The 20,431-nt window shown below is 41.6% G+C and overlaps 1 protein-coding gene across 1 annotated transcript; it reads right to left on the bottom strand.

The window, feature by feature from the left end:
* Positions 1–608: 608 nt before the first annotated feature.
* On the bottom strand, positions 609–19,360 carry scn4aa (sodium channel, voltage-gated, type IV, alpha, a). Its single transcript, XM_026351804.1, has 27 exons — positions 19,225–19,360; positions 14,320–14,623; positions 14,073–14,191; positions 13,890–13,979; positions 13,675–13,803; positions 13,381–13,472; positions 12,450–12,743; positions 12,298–12,361; positions 12,037–12,178; positions 11,722–11,919; positions 11,349–11,519; positions 11,127–11,256; positions 10,563–10,801; positions 10,303–10,476; positions 9,845–10,201; positions 7,142–7,615; positions 6,111–6,188; positions 5,804–5,933; positions 5,556–5,710; positions 5,307–5,480; positions 5,101–5,223; positions 4,576–4,857; positions 4,441–4,494; positions 4,190–4,327; positions 3,988–4,092; positions 3,457–3,727; positions 609–3,367 (listed from the first exon to the last, which is right to left on the bottom strand). The coding sequence occupies exons 2-27, from the start codon at positions 14,572–14,574 to the stop codon at positions 2,073–2,075; spliced, it is 5,733 nt and encodes a 1,910-aa protein (XP_026207589.1). The 5' UTR covers positions 14,575–14,623; positions 19,225–19,360; the 3' UTR covers positions 609–2,072.
* Positions 19,361–20,431: the final 1,071 nt, after the last annotated feature.

The following is a 20,431-nucleotide window of genomic DNA, read 5'->3' as shown; positions in this document are numbered from 1 at the left end:
CTGCAAACAGTCATAGGGAATCAAGCCGCATTCTTATGCCAGGGAACAAAATGGAAATTTGCCACACACAACGGAGCAGAGCGTCTGTACAGCTGAGCCCACATCCCTTTATGTAACTTGGCAAAGCACCACATGCAACTTCAAACAAATGCAAATGAAACAAACTCCCCGCCTTACTTCTTGCCAGTTAATAATAATGCACCTACAGCATATCCGCAAATGAGTAAGTGATCCGTGCACTGGAGTGTATAGTGCAGATGTCATGAGTTCTGTTCAAGAAACAGCTCTTAATTGAACTCTGCTCCCATGCGACCTCCAGTGCAGTGCAGATTGTGGCGTGAAAGGAAAGTAGACCACCCACTGTGCTGCACAATTTTAGTATTTGAAGGTTAAACTCTGTCAAAAGTGCATTCAAAATTTAGCTATATCCACTCATTAATGCACCAAATATGCATGAATCATAATTCACACAATGCCATAAGTGCACTCCCAAGTTTAGCAGTGAGGCGTTTCCACCTTTCAACCACCAGAGAGCCTCAGTGTACCAGTGTCGTTTCACAGCCAAGTTAGAACAGGAACCAACTTTTCCCTAAAGGAAAGTCCTTTATTCTAATAATAGAGTTACAGTTTTTTATAATAACAAAATAATAAAAATATACAATACAGAAGGAAAACAGGAACATAGGTATATACAGACAATAGTGAGTGTAGATGTAGCAGTAAATCTCCAGTATTGTCCTCCCTACATTAGACATGTAAACAAAAGGAGGATGCTGTCTTGTTAAAATGACCATTAGAGGAGCAAAGTGCTGCAGCAGCATGTGAATCTGCTGCAGGTCACATCACAGACTGGATAAGACAAAGTGACACCTCTTAAATAAACAAGAGAAGAGAGAGCCGTCTATAGTCTATCGTAAAAAAAATAACTGCAAAAGTGCTTATTTTATTCATGTTTGTATATATTCAAAGTAAGACGTTTTAAATTCAGTTAAGACTTACACAACAGCGAGTGAGGCAACCTTTCTACAAGAGGACAGACTTGAAATGAACAGATCCACCACTAGAATGAAAATAAAATGTAAAAAGGTCAATTCAGGTTCATTTAAAATCAAGTCGAAACACAATCTGTGCACTTGATCCAACCTGAGGCCAAACTTAATTCAAAATGTACAAGAAATTCCAGAAGGACGGGGAAGATTAGCAGTTCTGCTACGTAACCAAGTGAATGTAAACATCTCAGCTTAAGTTTAGAGTCACAGAGTCAACCTGAATGAAAACACATTTCTTTATGCTGTGGGATAAAAGACAAAGAACATGCAGAGATCAGTGATGAAAGAAGCTCCCACACTCTCAGTCGTACAGTTAACTACTGCAAAGGGGCAGATATAGTGCAAAATAAACTGGGCCAGGGACAGAACTGCATCAGTGGGCCCACGCTTTAGTCAACTAATAATTACTAACAGAGAGGGGGGTGAACTGGATCCAGACTCACACTGTTTATTAATAAATGTACATATGTACAATAAATATGTCACCATAAATAAAATAATTTAGTTTCTAACTGTAAGATTAGCTCACACTGGTGAGATGTTACATAAAAATGAATTAAACTAGGTCCGTAGGTGACTCCCAACTAAACAATTTTAACTTTAAGATACTAAATGAATTTCCAAATATTCGGATAATTCTGTTGCACATACAACTATGTAGCCTGTGATATGGACGCAGCAAAACTGCGACAGACAATTCGGTTTTTATCTGATTTTCAAGTTGCTCTTTGGTTGGAAACTGGTGTGCGAAAGGATTTAAATGTGAAAATATAAACATTAATTAACAAATTTACATAATCAATTAAACTTGCTTTTACTATCAGAGACAGCCATGCACTCCAATTTCAAGTTCTCCAACCCAAAAAGACATTTAAATATCATGTAGAAAAAAAAACAGAAGGTTTAATGATCATAAGCGCAGTGTAAACATCCATTAGCAGTGTGTAACCTCATCATCCAATGTGGAAAAATTCAGCTCACGTTAACAAACACTTTAGAAAAGACACATTAAATTGCTGTTTGTTATACAACTGACTCTCTCAGGTTTGCCTGCAGGGTGAATTGATGTTGGTTGGGGGCAGAATGTAATAAAACCTCATTGGTAATTTCTACAGGTACAACGATGATATTTGGCTCAGGTGGTTCTTGACCACGCTGTGCTCTCGTGTCATGTGGTAATGTCTGTGGATTAAGTTGGTTTGCTAGAGTTTCTAAAGCAGCCTGCTCCATCTCTGCTGCTAGGTCCTGGTTGCTCCCGTAGAGCACTCCCAGCTTTCGAGCAAGCAGCCCTTCTTTTTCTGGAGGATCTCCGCCTTCGTCGTGTCTACCTATCCTCTTGGAGTGGTGCATAAACGCAGCATGGCGTATGCCTCGTTTCAGTAGGTGCTTGCGGTAAGCCCTCTGAATGACTAGAGCAGCCAGTTCCTCTTCTCTGTGCCGCACGGTTGTAGTAATTGGTGCAAAAGAGTCTGAGGTGGGGTTGTTCAGGATGAACTTAGCCTCTATGCTCTCCCGCATTGCTGCCATCTCCACTGTGTCCCCCAAAACCATCTGTGTGACGGCCAACAAGACATCTAGACAGTGGATCCTGTCCCCAATAACCAGAGGCAGATCCATTTCAATGAGGCGAAGCCGGTTGGGCTTAGCCATTCGGAGAGGCTCCTGCAAAGTATCACAGAAATCTGAGAGCTGGCTGTACTCAATGAACTGAGTTCCATTCAGGTCAAACTTCTCCCAAGTCTCATAGAACATCTCAAAGTCTTCTTCACAGAGTGCGTCACCACTCTCCTCCTGTGCCACGTTGAAGTTCTCTAGGATGATGGCAATGTACATGTTGACCACCACCAAGAAGGAGATGATGATGTAGCTGCAGAAGAACATCATGCCCATGCCTGGGTTCCCACAGTTACCCTTTACATCTGTGCCAGGGTGCTCAAAGTGTGGGTCACAGTCTGGAGGCTCCCTGTTCAGCATCGGGAGTAACAGTCCATCCCATCCGGCCGATGTTGTGATCTGAAACAAGCAGATGATGCTACCACCAAATGTCTCAAAGTTAAATATGTCATCGATCCCAGCCTGCTTTTTGACGTAGGCAAAGTTTGACATGGCAAATATGGAGAAAATGAACATGATGAGGAAGAGCAGGAGTCCGATATTGAACAGGGCGGGAAGCGACATCATGAGAGCGAAGAGAAGCGTCCGAATGCCCTTAGCCCCTTTAATAAGACGCAGAATCCTGCCTATTCTGGCCAGTCTGATGACTCTGAAGAGAGTCGGAGACACAAAGTACTTCTCGATCAGGTCTGAGAGCATAGTACCTGAAATGAGAAGAGATGTGCTACGATCAGGGACAACATACATGAAATCTGCGGTGGGTGAGAATATCTGAATAGCATTTGTTACGCACCAGCGATTGACAAGATGACCACAACAAAATCAAAGATGTTCCATCCGTTGGTGAAGAAGTACTGTCGCAAGGCGAAGAGCTTCAACACACACTCTCCGGTGAAGACAACAATGAAAGCCACGTTGACTTTAAAGAGGAAATCCTCCTTTTCAGGACTCTGATTGTCTGTCTCCACCATCATGGTCACCATATTGAGGCAGATGAGCACCATGATGAAGATGTCAAAGAACTGCTGACTGATGAAGTCAAACACCATGCCCTGGATTAGGTTCTGCAGGTCAAAGGAAGGTGTGGGGAAGGGTCGGGAGGGCAAGGAACAGAAACACAAATCCAGCAGGGTCATTTGGCCTGTTCACACCAGCAGTGTGCAGAAAAGGTCAACACAAGGGTCACTGACAACATGGTCATGCCACACATACCCAGCTCATGTGTCAGCTTGTCAGCTACATCTTCAACATCAAATTATGTAGATAACAAACAATAAACAATCTTTTTTAATATATAAATAACATGTATTAGTGAAAGACGTACTGTTGGGCGTGGAATTGGTTTCTGTGGCTTCTTGGAACCAAGTTTCTTCATGGCATCGTAGTATTTCTTTTGCTCATCAGTCATGAAGATGTCTTTATCTCCAAAGTGCAGATAGAAAAAACCCAAAGATCATTATAGGTGTGATGACTTTTGTGCATTTTCAAATAAATGACAATCTTTTCGTAAAGAGTGTGACACTTATCTTTTTCTTCTGCTGGTTGAAATTGTCAATGATGACGCCGATGAAGAGATTGAGTGTGAAGAAGGCGCCGAAGATGATGAAGATGACAAAGTACATGTACATGTAAAGGTTGATCTCATAGGAAGGTTGCTCCTCTACCTAAATCAAACAGAAAACGTTCATAATTAGAAATAAATTAAGTGAAAGCAGTGCAGATAAAAGGTGATATCATCATCTTCTGAATTTTTCCTGAAATGATCATAATTAACTACCTCTCTGGAGTCAACAGCAGCATACATGATGTCCATCCAACCTTTAAAAGTTGCCTGCAAACATATACATGTGTCTCAAAATGTGGTTTGTTGTGTACAACAACTTCAGATTCATTCACTAACAGCACTTCTCACCACTTGAAGCAAAGACAGGTAGCCTTGTCCAACGTTATCGTAGTTAACTTTGACATTGACCCAGCGGGCGTCCTGTGTTGCTTCTCTGATGGCCATGCAGTCGCTCCTGTTGTTGACCTCTGACATGAGGAAAAGCTCCTCTGTGGTGGTGTTGATGCAGCGGTAGAACTTGCCAGCAAACAGATTAACTCCCATGATGCTGAAGATGAGCCAGAAGATCAGACACACCAGCAGCACGTTGAAGATGGAAGGAATCGCCCCAACGAGAGCATTCACCACCACCTGCCCGACAGAGAGGTGTTAGGATCACACAGAAATTTCATTTAGTTTATAAATAAACTTAGTATCAGTCAATTGTCAGTCACTGATGGGACTCTTACCTCAGTCAGCTCTGTTAAAGCAGCCATGGTGTAAGCATGCATTCAACAAACAACAGGGGAAAGCTGGTCAAATGAGCATCGCAATGCAATAAACATGCAAACACATTGCTCAAACGTTCTTGGGCATCGTGAACTGCAAACTTACCCTCATCCCTTCAAATCTTGACAGTGCTCGAAGAGGCCTTAGAGCCCTGAGCGTCCTGAGGGATTTGATTGGCCCAAGATCAGAGTATCCCAGCCAGCTGGCGACCAAACTAATCACGGAAATCTGTGGTAGAATCAAAACATTTTTTATTCAAGTGCCGTCACAGAAATAGGCAAACGACACCGAAACAAGAAATCAAAACTTACATCTACAATGAAAAAGTCCAACCAACACCAGGCGTTGGTGAAGTAGGTCTTGAAGCCATATGCAACCCATTTAAGGAGCATCTCGATGATGAAGACATAGGTGAAAACTTTGTCTGCAAACTCCAGAATAATTTTGATGGTTCGCCGTCTTTCTATGTGTATGTCTTCAAAGGCCTGCAGAAAGACGAGATTACTGTAACACCGTCAGAAAACGGTTTCCGTATTTGTTGCACTGGAGACAACACTCACCAGAGCTCCACTGCTGAGGAGAATCATAAAGATGATGAAGGTTTCAAACCAGTCATGCTCCACAATAGTGAAGCAAGTTCGACGCAGGTTCCACCATTTCTTGCCTTTGCCTTGGGTGATGTCGACAGTGAGACATGGCCAGCGCCTCACACAGTCTAACAAGAGGAAAAGTTCAGGATTATTTCAAAAGAAAAAGCAAGCAACTACTGCATAGTTAAGGAGACACTTTTACGACTGGCTGTGCATACTGTCTGTGAAGCAGGCTTCTGGTTCCACTGGGTCTGGCTCCTCTTCTTCCACTTGGGGTTCGGGCTCAGGTGGTTGATAGTCCACCGTGCTGCATGTTGAGGAATCCCCATCATTCAAAGCACCAATAAGCTGGTAGTGAGGTGAGAGAGCAGGTGAATTAAAAAGCCACCATGCAGAAGTAAACGTAAACTATATGGTTTCCTCAATTCATTAGCAGAACCACAAATATAACACCACCTTAAATACAACACCTGCTGTACAGGTTAAAAGATGTTAAAAGATAAAAGGGTTTTTTATAAATCTCACTTTGACATTTCCTGAGATGTTAGTTTCTTCTTCTTCTTCTTCTTCTGTTCCTTCTTCTTCTTCTTCTTCTACATTTTCCTAGAAGAACACCAATAGATATTGAACTTGAGCCTTTATAAGTAGGAAGATAAACACATAGGGCACAGACGTCTCTGCTATCTGTTGTTCTCTCACCTGCTAGTTCTGGACAATTTACATGTTTGCAACACAAAAGTCGTGATATTGATATGAGAACAATTTATTGTTTAGCCCTTATGTGCAGGATGTGTGAAAGGTCCTACATGTACCTCTCTGCAGGAGTATTTTAACTTAGTACAGTAGTACTTATTATGACACAGTGAACCTGAATTTCCCACTTCTCTGCAGGTATTTATTTCACTATGCAGCTGCCCATCTTTGTCCCATATAGAAATGAATGGGAAGTGAAACTAACCACACACACACACACACACACACACACACACACACACACACACACACACACACACACACACACACACACACACACACACACACAGTTCATGCAGTAATTGCAGAAGTACTCATTGAATTCATTTCACTTACTTAAATAAATATATCATTACCACATTGTAGAACTGCTGGAGTTCAAGTTATTAAAAGAAATAATAAAAATAAAATATTGTGATATCAGAGACCCAGTAACTATGGCTGATATATCTCTGAAATGGAGTAAAGTCAAAGGATGAAGTATGAAAATATGGAAATACACAAAGTAGAAATATCACAAAACTCTAGAGTTTTAAGTTAACATACTTTTTACTGCTGTGTGTTATGTTATGTTATGTTATGTCATCAAACTACATGTATGTATCTGTAAAAATTATGTCAGGTCACTTTAAATATGTGAAAGTATCTGCACTTTTACTTTACACATCAGTGTCTATTAATATCAGTTGTTACCTTTTAAACTGTCATAAGATTGATAGTGAGACTGTTGCATCTTTGAAATATCATACATATAAGTATTTACTAGGTAGGTAAGGGTCTATGTATGTGTGGTTGCTGCTTACCGTGTTCTGACGGCTATTTTTATCATCTAAAATGTCTGAATCATGAGCATCATGGGCCACGTCTTCACCACCTTCATCATCCTCACCCAGGTTTTCAAAGTCAGATTCCACCTGAGCGATCGGCACATTAAGACTGAGCTCCCCATCCACAATAAATCCAGAAGGCCGGCCTTCAACCAAACAGTTGGATATCCCATCTTCCATTTTGCAAGTCTGGCTGGAGTCCAAATGGTTCATTTCAATTCCTTCCACTTTAGAGTCCACAGCGTCCGGCTGACCTTCCCCAGGCTCTTTAGGCTTTCTGCCTAGAATCTGCAGGACTGTCCGAATGATGAATGCTTTGGTCCAGTCGATGCCCCGTGTGATTCTGCCGATGGCAATCTGGAGGTTGTTCATCTCCCCGTCATCGTCTCCTGCTGAGAGGTTGTCTCCACTGAAGGAGCTGAGCAGCAAGGCCAGGAAGAGGTTCAACACCTGAGGAAAGGAACGCGTGAAAGTGATAAGAAATGTGAGTGTAAATCTGAAATTTTTAAGAATGGTTAAATCAAACTAAATGTGAGAGTCTTTGTGTAGAAATATCCAGAATTGTTGAGTGATTCTATTTTCCCAGTAAATACTTTATAGTTCCAGGTGGACAAGTTTATAGCCACGGATCAGTGCAGACATGAACGGCATAAACACAAAAGTCTGGGCGAGCTCAGATGCACATCACATATCAAATTGTTCCTGTGATGGCACGTCAATAAATACTACATCGTCTGCCTCCTGTTGCAGTCGCAGCTATCTTTAGTTTCTTAAACCTGTTAGTCAATTTCTCGGTTCCTATTTCCCAGGTTTAGCAGGAGATCGCGGTTACACAGACAAGTTGAGCTCTCTTTCCAGCGTTGGAGCAGTAAAGAGGGCCGAAGTCCACAAAACACAAGCTCAACAGCAGAGCAGCGTAACAGATGCAATGATTTTTGACAGAAGACAACACAAACTGTTCAAGGGTTATATGTAGTGTTTTCAGTGTTAACAGCACAAAATAACTTTCAGATTTTTACAAATATCACTGGTGATTTCCTAGATGCTTTATATGCACCTGAATGTGCGAGTACAAAAATAAGTTGTAGTTTTCCATGGGCTTATGTGCAGGAGTCTCGGTGTCACTGTGAGATATTACGTGTTACTTATTGAGCATTAGACTCTGTTATTGTTGGACTGGGCCAGGCTAGATGTTTCTCCGACCTTTCAGCCTTTATGCAAAGCTAAACTAAGCATCTTTGCATCTTTGGAAACAGAAGCAGTGCTACAAAAAAAGAACAAATGATGCTGAAAGTCAATAAATAATCCAACTAAGACGCTGCAAATTCAGGAGCAAGAAAAGAAGAGACGAGCATAAAATGTCCCTAAATTTGCAGGTTCAGTTCTTCTCCATATGCTTTGGTGCAGATGGCTGCATATGATCATCTTAACAACCATTACTGCTACCACCTGAACTCTGCTCGCTCAGCTGTCTACGTTTGTTCCCTCAGCGGCAGCAAGCTTACTGGTGCCGGATCTTAGCACATACTCAAGGTCAAAACCACTATTTGGTGGCTCAAGTCATCTGATTTAAATAGAAATCCCCCCCCCTCCTGTGTGCAAGTGTGTAAGTGTATTATCTGCCTTTATGTCATTGGAAATGCCGCGCATTTTTATGCGAGGTGAGAATACACTGGAGTATTGGTGGGTGGGCTGGTGGTACAGTGTGAGAAACAAAGAAGCCACAATCGCTCCAGCACAGTGTGGCAGTGAGTGTGCAATAGCACTAGTCAGCACTTGACAAGTCATTTCCTTTTCATTTCTATGAATAACCTAACCGGAAATACTTTTGGCTCTGGTCACTGGTCTGGTCTGGTCTTAATATGATGCTGAAATGAAGACGGATCGTCAGCTAGCTTTGTTCTGTCAGCCCAAAAGAAAATGTCAAGCTTCAGATACTTAGAATCATCCACTAAGCATCAGAAACTGCTGATTTGTCATGGAAATGCACCCAAACACTGAGTGAGAAGAAGTGGAAGTAAGGCATGGAGCTATTAATATTGAAATCACTGCCCACCTGGGTCATAAGCTGTTTTCAAATCGCATTTTGATGCAACAGAACAACGAAAGCATCTACAAACAGGTCATCATCTGCCTTTGCTGTGTAGATATTACTTATACTCCCCCTGTGTCGAGACCATGTTCTCCCCCAGCTGTGGCTGTCTGTCCTCTGCATCCTTCAGCTGGGAAGTTAACAATAAACTACTGAGACAAGCAGGACACACAATCTCCCGTCATCATAATAAGATAGCCGTGAGATATAGAACGATTTTACACAACAGTTTGTCAGCTTTACAGCTTCTCACTAGTGCCAGTCGGTCACAGTTTAGCTGTGGCCTGTGTGAGCTCAGGATTGACCATCCAGTTATGATTTACTGCACACTGAAGAAGCACTGGTGGAAATAATTTTCTTTCATCTTGTCATCAACTAAAACAGACCATAAAAAATAAGACACATTTTGAGGAAGTCTAAAGAAAATTTATGCACAAATTATTTTCTAGGCTGCACAAAGACTGACAAACAACCTTAATCTGAGTTTAAAGCAGAACACACTTTGAACCAGTTTTACAGGTTTGCATCCTCATTGCCCAGTTACAGTACATTTCCATCATCTCAAGACAGCAGCATGAACAACTCACCACTAGATTTCCAATGACCATGACCATCATAAAGACGACTAAACACATCCCAGCTCCAGCCACCTCCATGCAGTCCCACATGGTCTCGATCCACTCCCCGCACAGGATGCGGAACACGATGAGGAACGAGTGGAAGAAGTCGTTCATGTGCCAGCGCGGCAGTTCACAGTCAGAAGCGATTTTGCACACGCAGTCCTTGTAGCTCTTGCCAAACAGCTGCATACCCACCACGGCGAAGATGAAGACGATGATGGCCAGCACCAAAGTCAAGTTTCCCAAAGCTCCCACTGAGTTGCCGATGATTTTGATCAGCATGTTGAGCGTGGGCCAGGATTTGGCGAGTTTGAAGACACGCAGCTGTCTCCAACACAGGACACACACAAACACAGATAATGAATAGAAACGGATGCTTCTTCCGTAAATAGATCCAAATGAATGAATTAATGAATGTTTCTTACCAAACGGAAGGACCTGAGAACAGACAGGCCCTGAACATTTGCCAGGCCCAGCTCCACCAGACTGAGAGTGACAATGATGCTATCGAAAATGTTCCAGCCAACTTGGAAGTAATAGTAGGGATCCATGGCGATGAGCTTGAAGAACATTTCTGCTGTGAAGATCCCAGTGAAAACCTGAACGGGTAAAGATTTGTTTTAACAGCTGGATAAATCAACCCCGACACGGCAGAACGTGAACTGAACGGGTGGCACATATTCACCAGGTTCCCCACGGACAGCATGTAGTCAAACTCCGGGGTCATGGGGTAGTGCTCCATGGCCATGAAGAGGGTGTTGAGCACAATGCAGATGGTGATGGCCAAGTCGACAAAAGGGTCCATCACCACAAAGTGCACCCACTTTTTAAAGACCACCCATTGCGTGCAGCAGTCCCACTTCAGGAACGTGTCAGCAAACTTGTACCAGCCAGGTGGGCATGGCCTCTGAGCGTCCTCCAACTCTAGACACAGGCAGACAAAGTGCTCAGGTAGTCAGTGTTATCAAAGCACATGGGTTCTCTTTAAGTGATTCTAGGGATGCAGCTGACAGAATAAATAACAGCGTGCTGCTGATAATCTCAGTAATCACAGCTCACATTAGAGCATCGCGTTGAGAACCTGCTACTAAGCCTTGTGTATTTCTTCATTCCCTGTGGGCACTTGAGACTTTCACTATGTCACCTGGCATGAATGATGCTTATATCTGTCTCACAAGTGCAATCAAAGCAAAACCATGTTCATAAGCAAACAGCACATGAAGTGGTTTATTGGCATTTGGTATTGTACCTTCCATAGCAGCTGCAGTGAGCACAGTCGCAGCACTAGCAGATCTGTGTATCAGGCCTGGTTCATCCAGATGAAGCATGCTGTGCACGGAGCCTAACGACCTCTCCCTGAGTCTGTGATCTGAAGGAGACTGTAAAACATGTTGAGTTTATAAAAACTCCAATCAACGAGAGGAAACATTTCAATCTTTGGCAGGATGTTGTCCAACCAGCGCTCACTGACCTTAACCATGGTGGGCGCTCTGACGATCAGACGGGGGACGAGTCTCCCGTTACAATCCTTGACAGTTTCATCATGTTCAATGCTCAGTTCATCGTCTGCCAAGTCAGACGCTGTGTGACGACTGAGCGACTTCTCACTGGTTAAAGTGGCTCGGCTCCCAAGAATTTGAGCCTGTTGGGTAAAAGACTCAGTTTTACTACAAATTTAATACAAAACAGCAACTTGTTATCATAATTTTGTGCTAAGCAGCATAAGAAAATGCTCTTAATCTTTGCTGTCAAAGCAAATATCACTGTCCTTAAGCAATGAAGTTTAGCCATTCATCATTTCAGTATTGTTTACCACCACCATCTGTTGATGTACCCTTACAGACCTGTTCTTGATTCTTGAGTTGCAACAGTAGCCTCTGGAACTCCTCTTCTTTTTCGATGGCTTCCCGCTGAGTTGCCTGATTCTGTTCATCGTAAGCCATGGCTACTACAGCCAGGATGAGGTTGATGAGGTAGAAGGAGCCCAGAAAGATGATCACCACAAAGAACAGCATGTACGTTTTCCCCGCGGCTCGCAGGATCTGTGTTTGGAGAAAAAGAGAAGCTACGAGAACTAAGGACAAGTACATTTAATTTAACAATGAACAAAGTTACAGATTAGAGGAAATTTGTTAGCAACAAATAAGAGAAGTGCCAACTAGCTGGAAAAGGTTCTCCCAGTAGTCCTGGGTCATGAGTCTGAAAAGAGCCAGGAAGGACCAGCCAAAAGAGTCAAAGCTGGTGTAGCCAAAGTTGGGGTTCCTCCCGGCCTTCATGCATGTGTATCCTTCTGGGCACTTCCTATCAACAAAGGACAAACATTAGCATTCAACAACTGTCATCCCGACCGCAGATGTGACAGATGTCAGTGGTTCTGAATTAGAAAGGATCATGGTGGCCTCAGAGTGGATCATACATACCCGGCATCAGAGCTGTTTCCACAAAGAAGAGCGTCCTGGCTGCCTTCCAGATAATAGTGATTTTCTATAACCAAACCAAAGAGACAGAGAAATCTATTTCACTATAAACAATATTAACTCACAACAGGAGACATAACACACGATCAACATACCTGGGCTTTCAATATATTCCTGGAAATTGAAGGTACTGTTGTAATATCCTGTGTTATTGACGTCCATCGTGTCATTGAAGGTCACTGTGTCATTAAATGCTGCTGTGGTGTTAAAAAAGTCAAAGACAGTTTCATTTGTATCGATAGGCCAGCGCACACATTTGTGCCGCAGGTTTCCCATAAACAGCTGAAGGCCAACGAGGGCAAAAACAGCGAGGGCGAAGACGGTGAGAATCATGACGTCCACCATTTTCTTCACTGACTGGATCAAAGCGGCCACAATGGTTTTCAGACCTGACAAAACACAAAGGACAAGTCGGTTAGACAAGATATTTAACAACAGCATAAATAATAGTTTTATACTAAACTCAATATTCATTATATATTATATATTATTATTATTTTTTAAATTACAAAACAAGAAAAGCAACAGTAAGTAAAAATGATTAAGTAACTGTCAAAATGTTAAAGTTCAGTCAACATTGTGAAATTAAAATATCAAAAGATGACAAAAAAGGTTGAAATAACAGCTAGAAAATCTAAATAATGAAATAAAAAGTTTGGTTTTTAATCTCATTGTTTTGACATAATTTCAAGTTGTTATCAAATTTCATAATTATGAATTATTAAGTTAAACGTTAGGCTTTTTATGTAATAAAACAATGTTATTATTATAACAAACTTGTTTTTTCCTATATTGACACGGACCAAGCTGTCATACACATATGGAACCTTAAACCTACTTTTTAAAATAAGTATTACTTTTTAAAAGGGGCACCAGGCAAAACAGCTCCCATAAATCAGTTACATACAGTTCAGCCTTCTATAAACCTTCAACTTAATATTCACTAGTACAGTAACTCACATTTAGACACAAAATTGATTTTAATGCAGCATAAAATGTAATAATAATCCAAAAAATTCAAATTACCAGGAATCACAGTAATTGTTTTAAGGGCTCGAAGTACACGAAAGGTCCTGAGAGCTGACACGTTGCCAAGGTCAACAAACTCAGTGATGTATCTGTGGAAAGACATGAATTAATAAATAAATAAATAAAACTAAATACTATCTATTCATTTTCCTATCTGAATTAACCTAATAATAAGTCATCAAAACCTGCAGAATGAGCTGAGGTTAGTTTTTAAATAGCTGCTTGGTTGAAATAGGGATTTAATATCAGTTTATGAATAATCCTGTGATAAAAGTACACTTGGATACTCACGCCATGCTGATCACCATGAAATCCAACCAATTCCATGGATCTCGAAGGAATGTAAACGACCCAACACAGAAACCCCGAGACAGCACTTTGACTGTCGCCTCAAAGGTATAAATACCAGTAAAAACATACCTAGAAAATAAAGAAATTGTGCAAAACACAAGTTAGTAAAAGTAATAACAGGACTTACTGAATCTGCAGTGATGTGAAGTACTCACTCAACGGTTTTACTCCACGTTGGTGGGTTGCTCATTGTCATGAACACACAATTCGATAGAATCGTTATCATGATGAACATGCTAAATAATTTGATTCAGGATTAAAGAAGCAAACATGAACGTTAATTCTTCCCTTTGTTCACTGCAGTCAAACCTAAACACACAAAATTAATCAAAGGATATGAATGTATGAGAATTTTGATGGCTCCTCTCCGAACCAAATTAAAGGGGCTCAGAATGTAGCAGGCGGGTTCAGCGTTGAACCTGTAGATCGTGTTTCCTTTGCTGATAACAATGAATGTCTGAAAGACACAGAGATGATCTGTATAGAGTGAACGTAAGTTACCAAACTGTGTAGTCCAACATAATCATTAGACGCTGCACAGTGTGTGTTTGATTGCCACATGAGTCCAGATGTGCTCAGACTAACTTTCTGTGCTTTGTAGAAGGGGTCCAGGTCCTCCAGAGGGGTGTTGAGCAGCTCTGGTGGAGGGTCTCCGTAGATCATGGGCAGGCTCTTACCCGCCTCCAGGTCAGCGTTTGGGGTTGCTGGCTCTTCCTCCTCATGGTCCTCTACCTCTGCTGCCTTCTTTGTTTCCTCCTTGAGCCTCTCAATCTTCTCCAGCGATTCCTGGGTGAAGACGCGGAACGCATGGATGCCTGGGGGAGGGAGCAGGGTCGCCATCTTCGCATTGCGAAGGGATGCCACCTCACCGGGGTTTGCCTAGAAGGAACTGGAGAAAGGATGAGAACAGAGAGCACGTATATACTGACAGAACACAACATTCATAAAGATGTGACATATTAGAGCCAAACCAATTAACTTATTAATCAAGTATTTAAATGACTCAGTAATTAAGGACCATATATTGACACGGTTGGAACAGACAGTGTCTCTGTCGTCTCAGTTTGATTCATTAGTGTAGGTAATGACCACCCTGGCCTGCTGCACTACTAAAACTTAAAAGACTCAAAACAGTAATACACCACTTGAAGTGTCCAGGACTAGGAAGAGCTCGGACTTTCCCACCGTTCTAAAGAGACCATGACATTACTTGTGTACATCAGATTACTTATTAGCTTAGCAGACACTCCGTGTCACGTCCAAGTGGCGTTTGCTTACATGCTTTGATGCATTTAACAACCAGTGATAGAGCACTTGATTTAGTGTGGAGGTTAAGCTGCTGCTATCATGGACAAAATAAAACATGCTGCACATACAGCACTGCTGAATGGACCCTCCAACTTAAAACAAAAGATATATAAACAGTTCTGCATGCACAGATCTTCACTAAAACACATTCAGAACGATCCATAAGGAGAAAACCAATTTCAGTGTGCGCATTCTGTAAATGTTTCTGAGTTTCAGGTTTAGCTTTGATATGATTTATGACAAAAAAACTTGAAGAACAGAGATAAATCAAAAAGAATAGTAACTCAACTTAATGTCTACATGATACAAACATGGGTTTTTGAGTCCACACACTAGCAGACTGAGCCATCAACATGACGGGCAGGGCAGACTGATGCACAATGATCACACATTATGGAAGGTAATATCTTTTGAAATCCACCTCACTTCAACATAAAATAGCACACATGTGAGGAGATGCACACGGTCACACAGATACAGTGGCTGCCCAGCTGCTACGGGCAATCAAGACGGAGCGTCGTGTTACACAAGCCCGATGACTCCGCTCATTCCTTCCTAGCTGAGCCTCCGCTCTGTGCCTCACATCCCTCCGATAAACAGGAGAGCAGGCCAACTTATCTTACCGACCTCACTCCTCTCTACTACTTTCTATTTTACATGGGGGGCCCAGACACACTAAGCTTCCTTCTCTGCTCCCCTACCAGCACTTTACAACCCCCCACCATCCTGCTACATGACACTCGAGGCTCCAAATCCATTTTTACAACTTCAATGATTCCATTTGAACCATATCACTAATGAGAGCCATACCTAATCAGTGTTTCTCTGTTCCCCTGAAACAATAACGCTCAAGCTTATGTCCTTTTTTTGACAATAATTAATCAATTAACTATAACAACAGGCTTTCTCACTGTGTGGAGCCCTGCACCTACCTAAAACTCCCTTCACAGTCCACTTCAAGCACTAGTTTCTCCTTCATCATCCCATTTTAAAACCCCCATTCTGGTAACCCTGGGCCCCGCTGCCCTCGACCGTGAGCCAACCTTAAAATACACCCCCTGAGAATGGATGTGTTTCTCTGTGGCTTATGGGGAACATTTCCTGATTGCATTGCATCACGGTGTTCCTGCTGAAGCCATCAAAAAAGAAGCTGGGTCTAAGTAGAGCAATTAAAAGCCTGCCAGTGTTGAAAAGCTCTAACAAAGTAGTTGTTGCTTGTACTGAAAATGTTTTTTAGTAAAACACTTCACTGATTAATTATTAAATATCATGACTAGATTATATTAGATTGTGCAACCAACATGTTTTAAGGGCTTTATGTAGTTACAGCTGTTGGTGGTGTCGTAGAGCAACAGCAATGTGTTTAAAAGTAGTCTTCAGGTTCAGAATAGGACCTACTGAGGAATAATAAGTCATTAGAAATTTAATATACTGCACTTAAGTACAAATATCTCACAATTTCACTTAAGCACTAACTTCCACCGCGCCAGTGGAGACGGTCAACTCATTATAAGACTCACACTGTGGACAGGTGGCGAACCGAGGAACCGAGGAAGACGGAGGGAATGTTAAATTTCAGAAGCCTCCCAGACGGTAATATATATATCACCTTGCATGTCAGTGGAGGCCATGTGACCTGTGACATTCCAGTTGAGGATATAGACAGGGTAGCCTAGACACATCTTCGTTACACTAGCCAGCAGAAGAATGCAATTGCAAGTATTCACCTCCGGAAGCTAAGTGAACCAGCACTTGGCTTTTGTCTCAAAGGATTTCTAACAGCATGATGAAAACAAATGGACGTTTAGTTCAAATTACCCAATGTGATGAGTGAAAACAGTGAGAAACTTCGAAGTTGATGTGAAAGTCCAAACATAGCAGTGTGATAGCAGAGTCTAGTTAACCTGGACGTAAACAGAAACATTTCGCTGTTGGATGATAAATCACAGATCTAGGGAACAAACGAGGGCTTTTATGCACATGTCCTTTGACATTTGCCATGCTCCTCTTCTCCTCTGTTTTCTCACGGGAGTCAAATCACCATAGTTCACTCTCTTCCAGCTTGCTTCAACACCCTGTCACTCACCAGTTAACCTTGTATTTCAACCCCTACAGAGACACATTAAAACAGACCTCCCCACCTGTCATTGTATGTTGCTTCCAGATGCATTTTGCACTTCAACCTTAATGCTACACGCTCAGTCGATGGACTAAAAAAATTATCAGCATGTTCGGGTCAAGCCCTTGAAGCCTTTTGACTGTTATGTTGATGTCTTTATCAGGTGTGTGCACAGTGGACTCAGCTGCACTATGTCCCTACATGAATAATGTTGTTACTAAGAGGACAGCTGCTGTCATTTGTAGTATGCTTCTGTCACTGCATAGTGAGGAGCTGTGAAGACGTAGCATAATCTCTGTGGTGCAGTCGGCTGGTCAGCTGGCTAACAGAGACACAGGCCTGCTGATTTATAAACCCAGACTTTTATTGTAGATTGTAGCCAAATGATTTATCTCTGGCAAACCAAAGCCAAGTAAAAGTTTCACCACAACCATTTTGGTTTTCTGGTTAATGACGGCACAATGATATGATGTTAGTGACGAGAATATGTCACATTAAATTGATCAATTAAATTAATTAACTATTAGTTATTAGCCTTTGCACTAGCAGCTCAGAAATCTGAATTACATGTGGAAGTGCTACGAAGATTATTCCAACCAGCTTGTGCAGCACCAGGGGAGCTATTATCATATTCATAACACAAATCAAGTCCATAAAATACACAGACATCCAAGGAGCTGCTTGTGGTCACATATATTCAGCCCAACAAAACAAAACAAAACAAAACAAGAATCATTTAATTTGGAGGATAATTCAGTTGAGAAAACTGGAATTACAATTACACCGATTAGACAACTGGACACATGAGATGGTGAATTTGAGGAGAAAAGCTGTTCTTATCTTTAACCTTATTTCACCTTTTGAGTACTCTGGAAAATATAGAGGCCTGGCCAAGCAGTCACATGGGCTCAGTTGGTGAAAGAAACTCAAAACCAACACCTTCTGCGTCCAGGAACATGTGATGTGAGACACACAAACACTGAGGAAGACCACATGTACATCATCACGTATTTTACTCTCTACCACCAATGTGACAACACACACACGATGCCATGTGACCAACGTGAAGACTCACTAATATAGAAAATATGTGATATGCAAACAAAATCCACTGTTAAGAACTGAAAAACACCACCTGATGCACTGAAATCTGCACTGGCCCCACAGCTTGGGCTCCATGTAGGAGCCATTCATGTTGCACAAGATCTGCAGGTGCATTGTTGTAAAGATCAAACATGAGCACCAGTGTCCACACATTCTGCTGTGTTCAAATATCTGCTCTGCCCCACAGTGCCGCACCACAAGGCAACATGGATTAACTGCAGAGAAATGACGCGGTAACAGCATCCACAGCATCACAGTATCTGGCCCATCTGCCATGAAGACACAGGCTAAAAATAAAACTTTGTCCCCTGGGAGGAGGCATAGTGGGGATTGAGAAGGCTGCAGAATAGCCACACTGGACATTACAGGCAAGAGCCTCCAGTCAGACATTCACCTGCCAGGTGAAGACATGGGCATGTCCTGATGCTCATATGCAGAGTTTTCCCTCCCATGCTGCAGATAATGAAGCATGCTAATGCAGTAAAACAACAATCAGTGCACCTTACAACACAAACACCCACACACACGTAAAGAAACACTGCTGAGAGGCCATAAATCAACCAATTCCAAATTTGACCTAAGCTCAATTACAAGTCCAGGCTTATTATTAGAACAAAAGCGCTCCTATTAAAACACGTCCTCTCATTTGATTTCTTTGGCTGTGCAGCCAATTATTATAAATACCAATAATTGTATCAATGGCCTGTTTATGAGTGAATATTTATTTAACAGGCAAGATAAACAGTTATTTTACACCATTCAGGTAATGTAGAGGAAAATTAAACTAAATGTATAACTACTACCTTAAAATATAAGCATGTATCAGCAACTTAAGAGAACAGGAGACAGCACCAAAATGGAAATAACCATTCAATCTTAAATTTAAGAAACTTTTCTAACTCGATTCTCATGCACGACTCATGTTTTGGCTCAACAACAACACGCAGGTGCTGGGTTACCTTTCACAATAAGGCAAATATTTCCACCAAATCCAAGAAGCCTGGAAAAAAAAAATCCAGTCCTCTGTCAAGTCTTCCACTGAGGACGTAATTCCCCTTCTGGCAGCCGGTGCAGGGCTGCAGGACAGCTGTTACTGACGCAGTGTGGTGTCCTGCAGTGAAACCGGAGGAGCTGCTTCAGGTAGGATCAGCTCGGATCCGGACTCTTCAGAAGCAGAACCGTTTTCTGTTTTCAGCTGGTCGCTCCTGCACAAGTTTCCGTCGGTCGAGCGCATTTTCAAGTTTGTTGCTCCAAAGGAAACTGCTGCTGCAGCGATGATGACGCTTCCGAGGGATGAACCTGCAGCACAGACTTTTCCCTCCTTAAGTCAGTTGATACACCTGCAAAATCTACTTTAAATGGTGATGATGAAAGATTTTGAGATTCCTAACTAGTTATGTTACTCTTGAGATAAACTTAGTCTTTTTTCAAAAGACAATTTCAGGTTAAAATATGTTAAAATGATGAGAATTAGTGCATCTATAACATATGTCTGCACCAAATTATGTGCACAAATAATCAGAGATTTTAATATATATATTTTTAAACTACTCAAAAAGGGAAGTTTCCAAGTGCCAAAACCAGCAGAGGTTAGCATCACGACCCTAAATAAAATAAATCATTAGTTTTACTTGGGCCTGTACTGCCCTTTAGTTTACCGCCTTAGAAATAAAGGATAAAGCTGCAGATTGGTCAGTTTTTAAAGACCAATATCAAATGTGTTTTCTTTCAAATGAGAGAAACAAATCCACCTAATTACAGCTGAATGTATAAAACTAAGCTGGAAAGTAAAAGTAAACTGTGTGTGCAGTGAGAGAGACAGGCCTACATCAGTCATCTCACACAGCTGATTGGGTCCTGCTGTCAATATGAAGTATATATTTGGCTGGAAGGTGTGTTGTATGTAAAATCTGTGAAATTAACTCTGTGTCATCTGAGAAATGTGGCTTGTAGGCTTCACCACTATCACTGATATTAAACAAATATAAAGGAAAAACAATGTCTCACAGCTCAAATTGGAGTTTTTAAGAATATCATCGTGCAGCAACAATTTCTGTTTTTCTTTTTTTTAAGTTAAATTCCATTTTCTTCTCACTATTAACTCAGTACCAATTTATTTATACTGTTCCCAAGTACCATTTGGATATCGAGATAACCTACACGTTT

This window comes from Anabas testudineus, chromosome 19, assembly GCF_900324465.2.
Source record: "Anabas testudineus chromosome 19, fAnaTes1.2, whole genome shotgun sequence".
Lineage (NCBI taxonomy): Eukaryota > Metazoa > Chordata > Actinopteri > Anabantiformes > Anabantidae > Anabas > Anabas testudineus.
The sequence above is the reverse complement of the archived record's forward strand: the minus strand, read 5'-3'. Positions and strand labels throughout refer to the sequence as shown.

Excerpts from the sequence above, each read along its gene's own strand:
- scn4aa (XM_026351804.1), bottom strand. The coding sequence starts at position 14,574 with ATGGCGACCCTGCTCCCTCCCCCAGGCATCCATGCGTTCCGCGTCTTC. Across the intron at positions 14,192-14,319 it reads CCTTCTACAAAGCACAGAAA|ACATTCATTGTTATCAGCAA; the intron begins GTTAGTCTGAGC and ends TGTGTCTTTCAG. Across the intron at positions 6,189-7,141 it reads AAAATAGCCGTCAGAACACG|GAAAATGTAGAAGAAGAAGA; the intron begins GTAAGCAGCAAC and ends GTGTTCTTCTAG.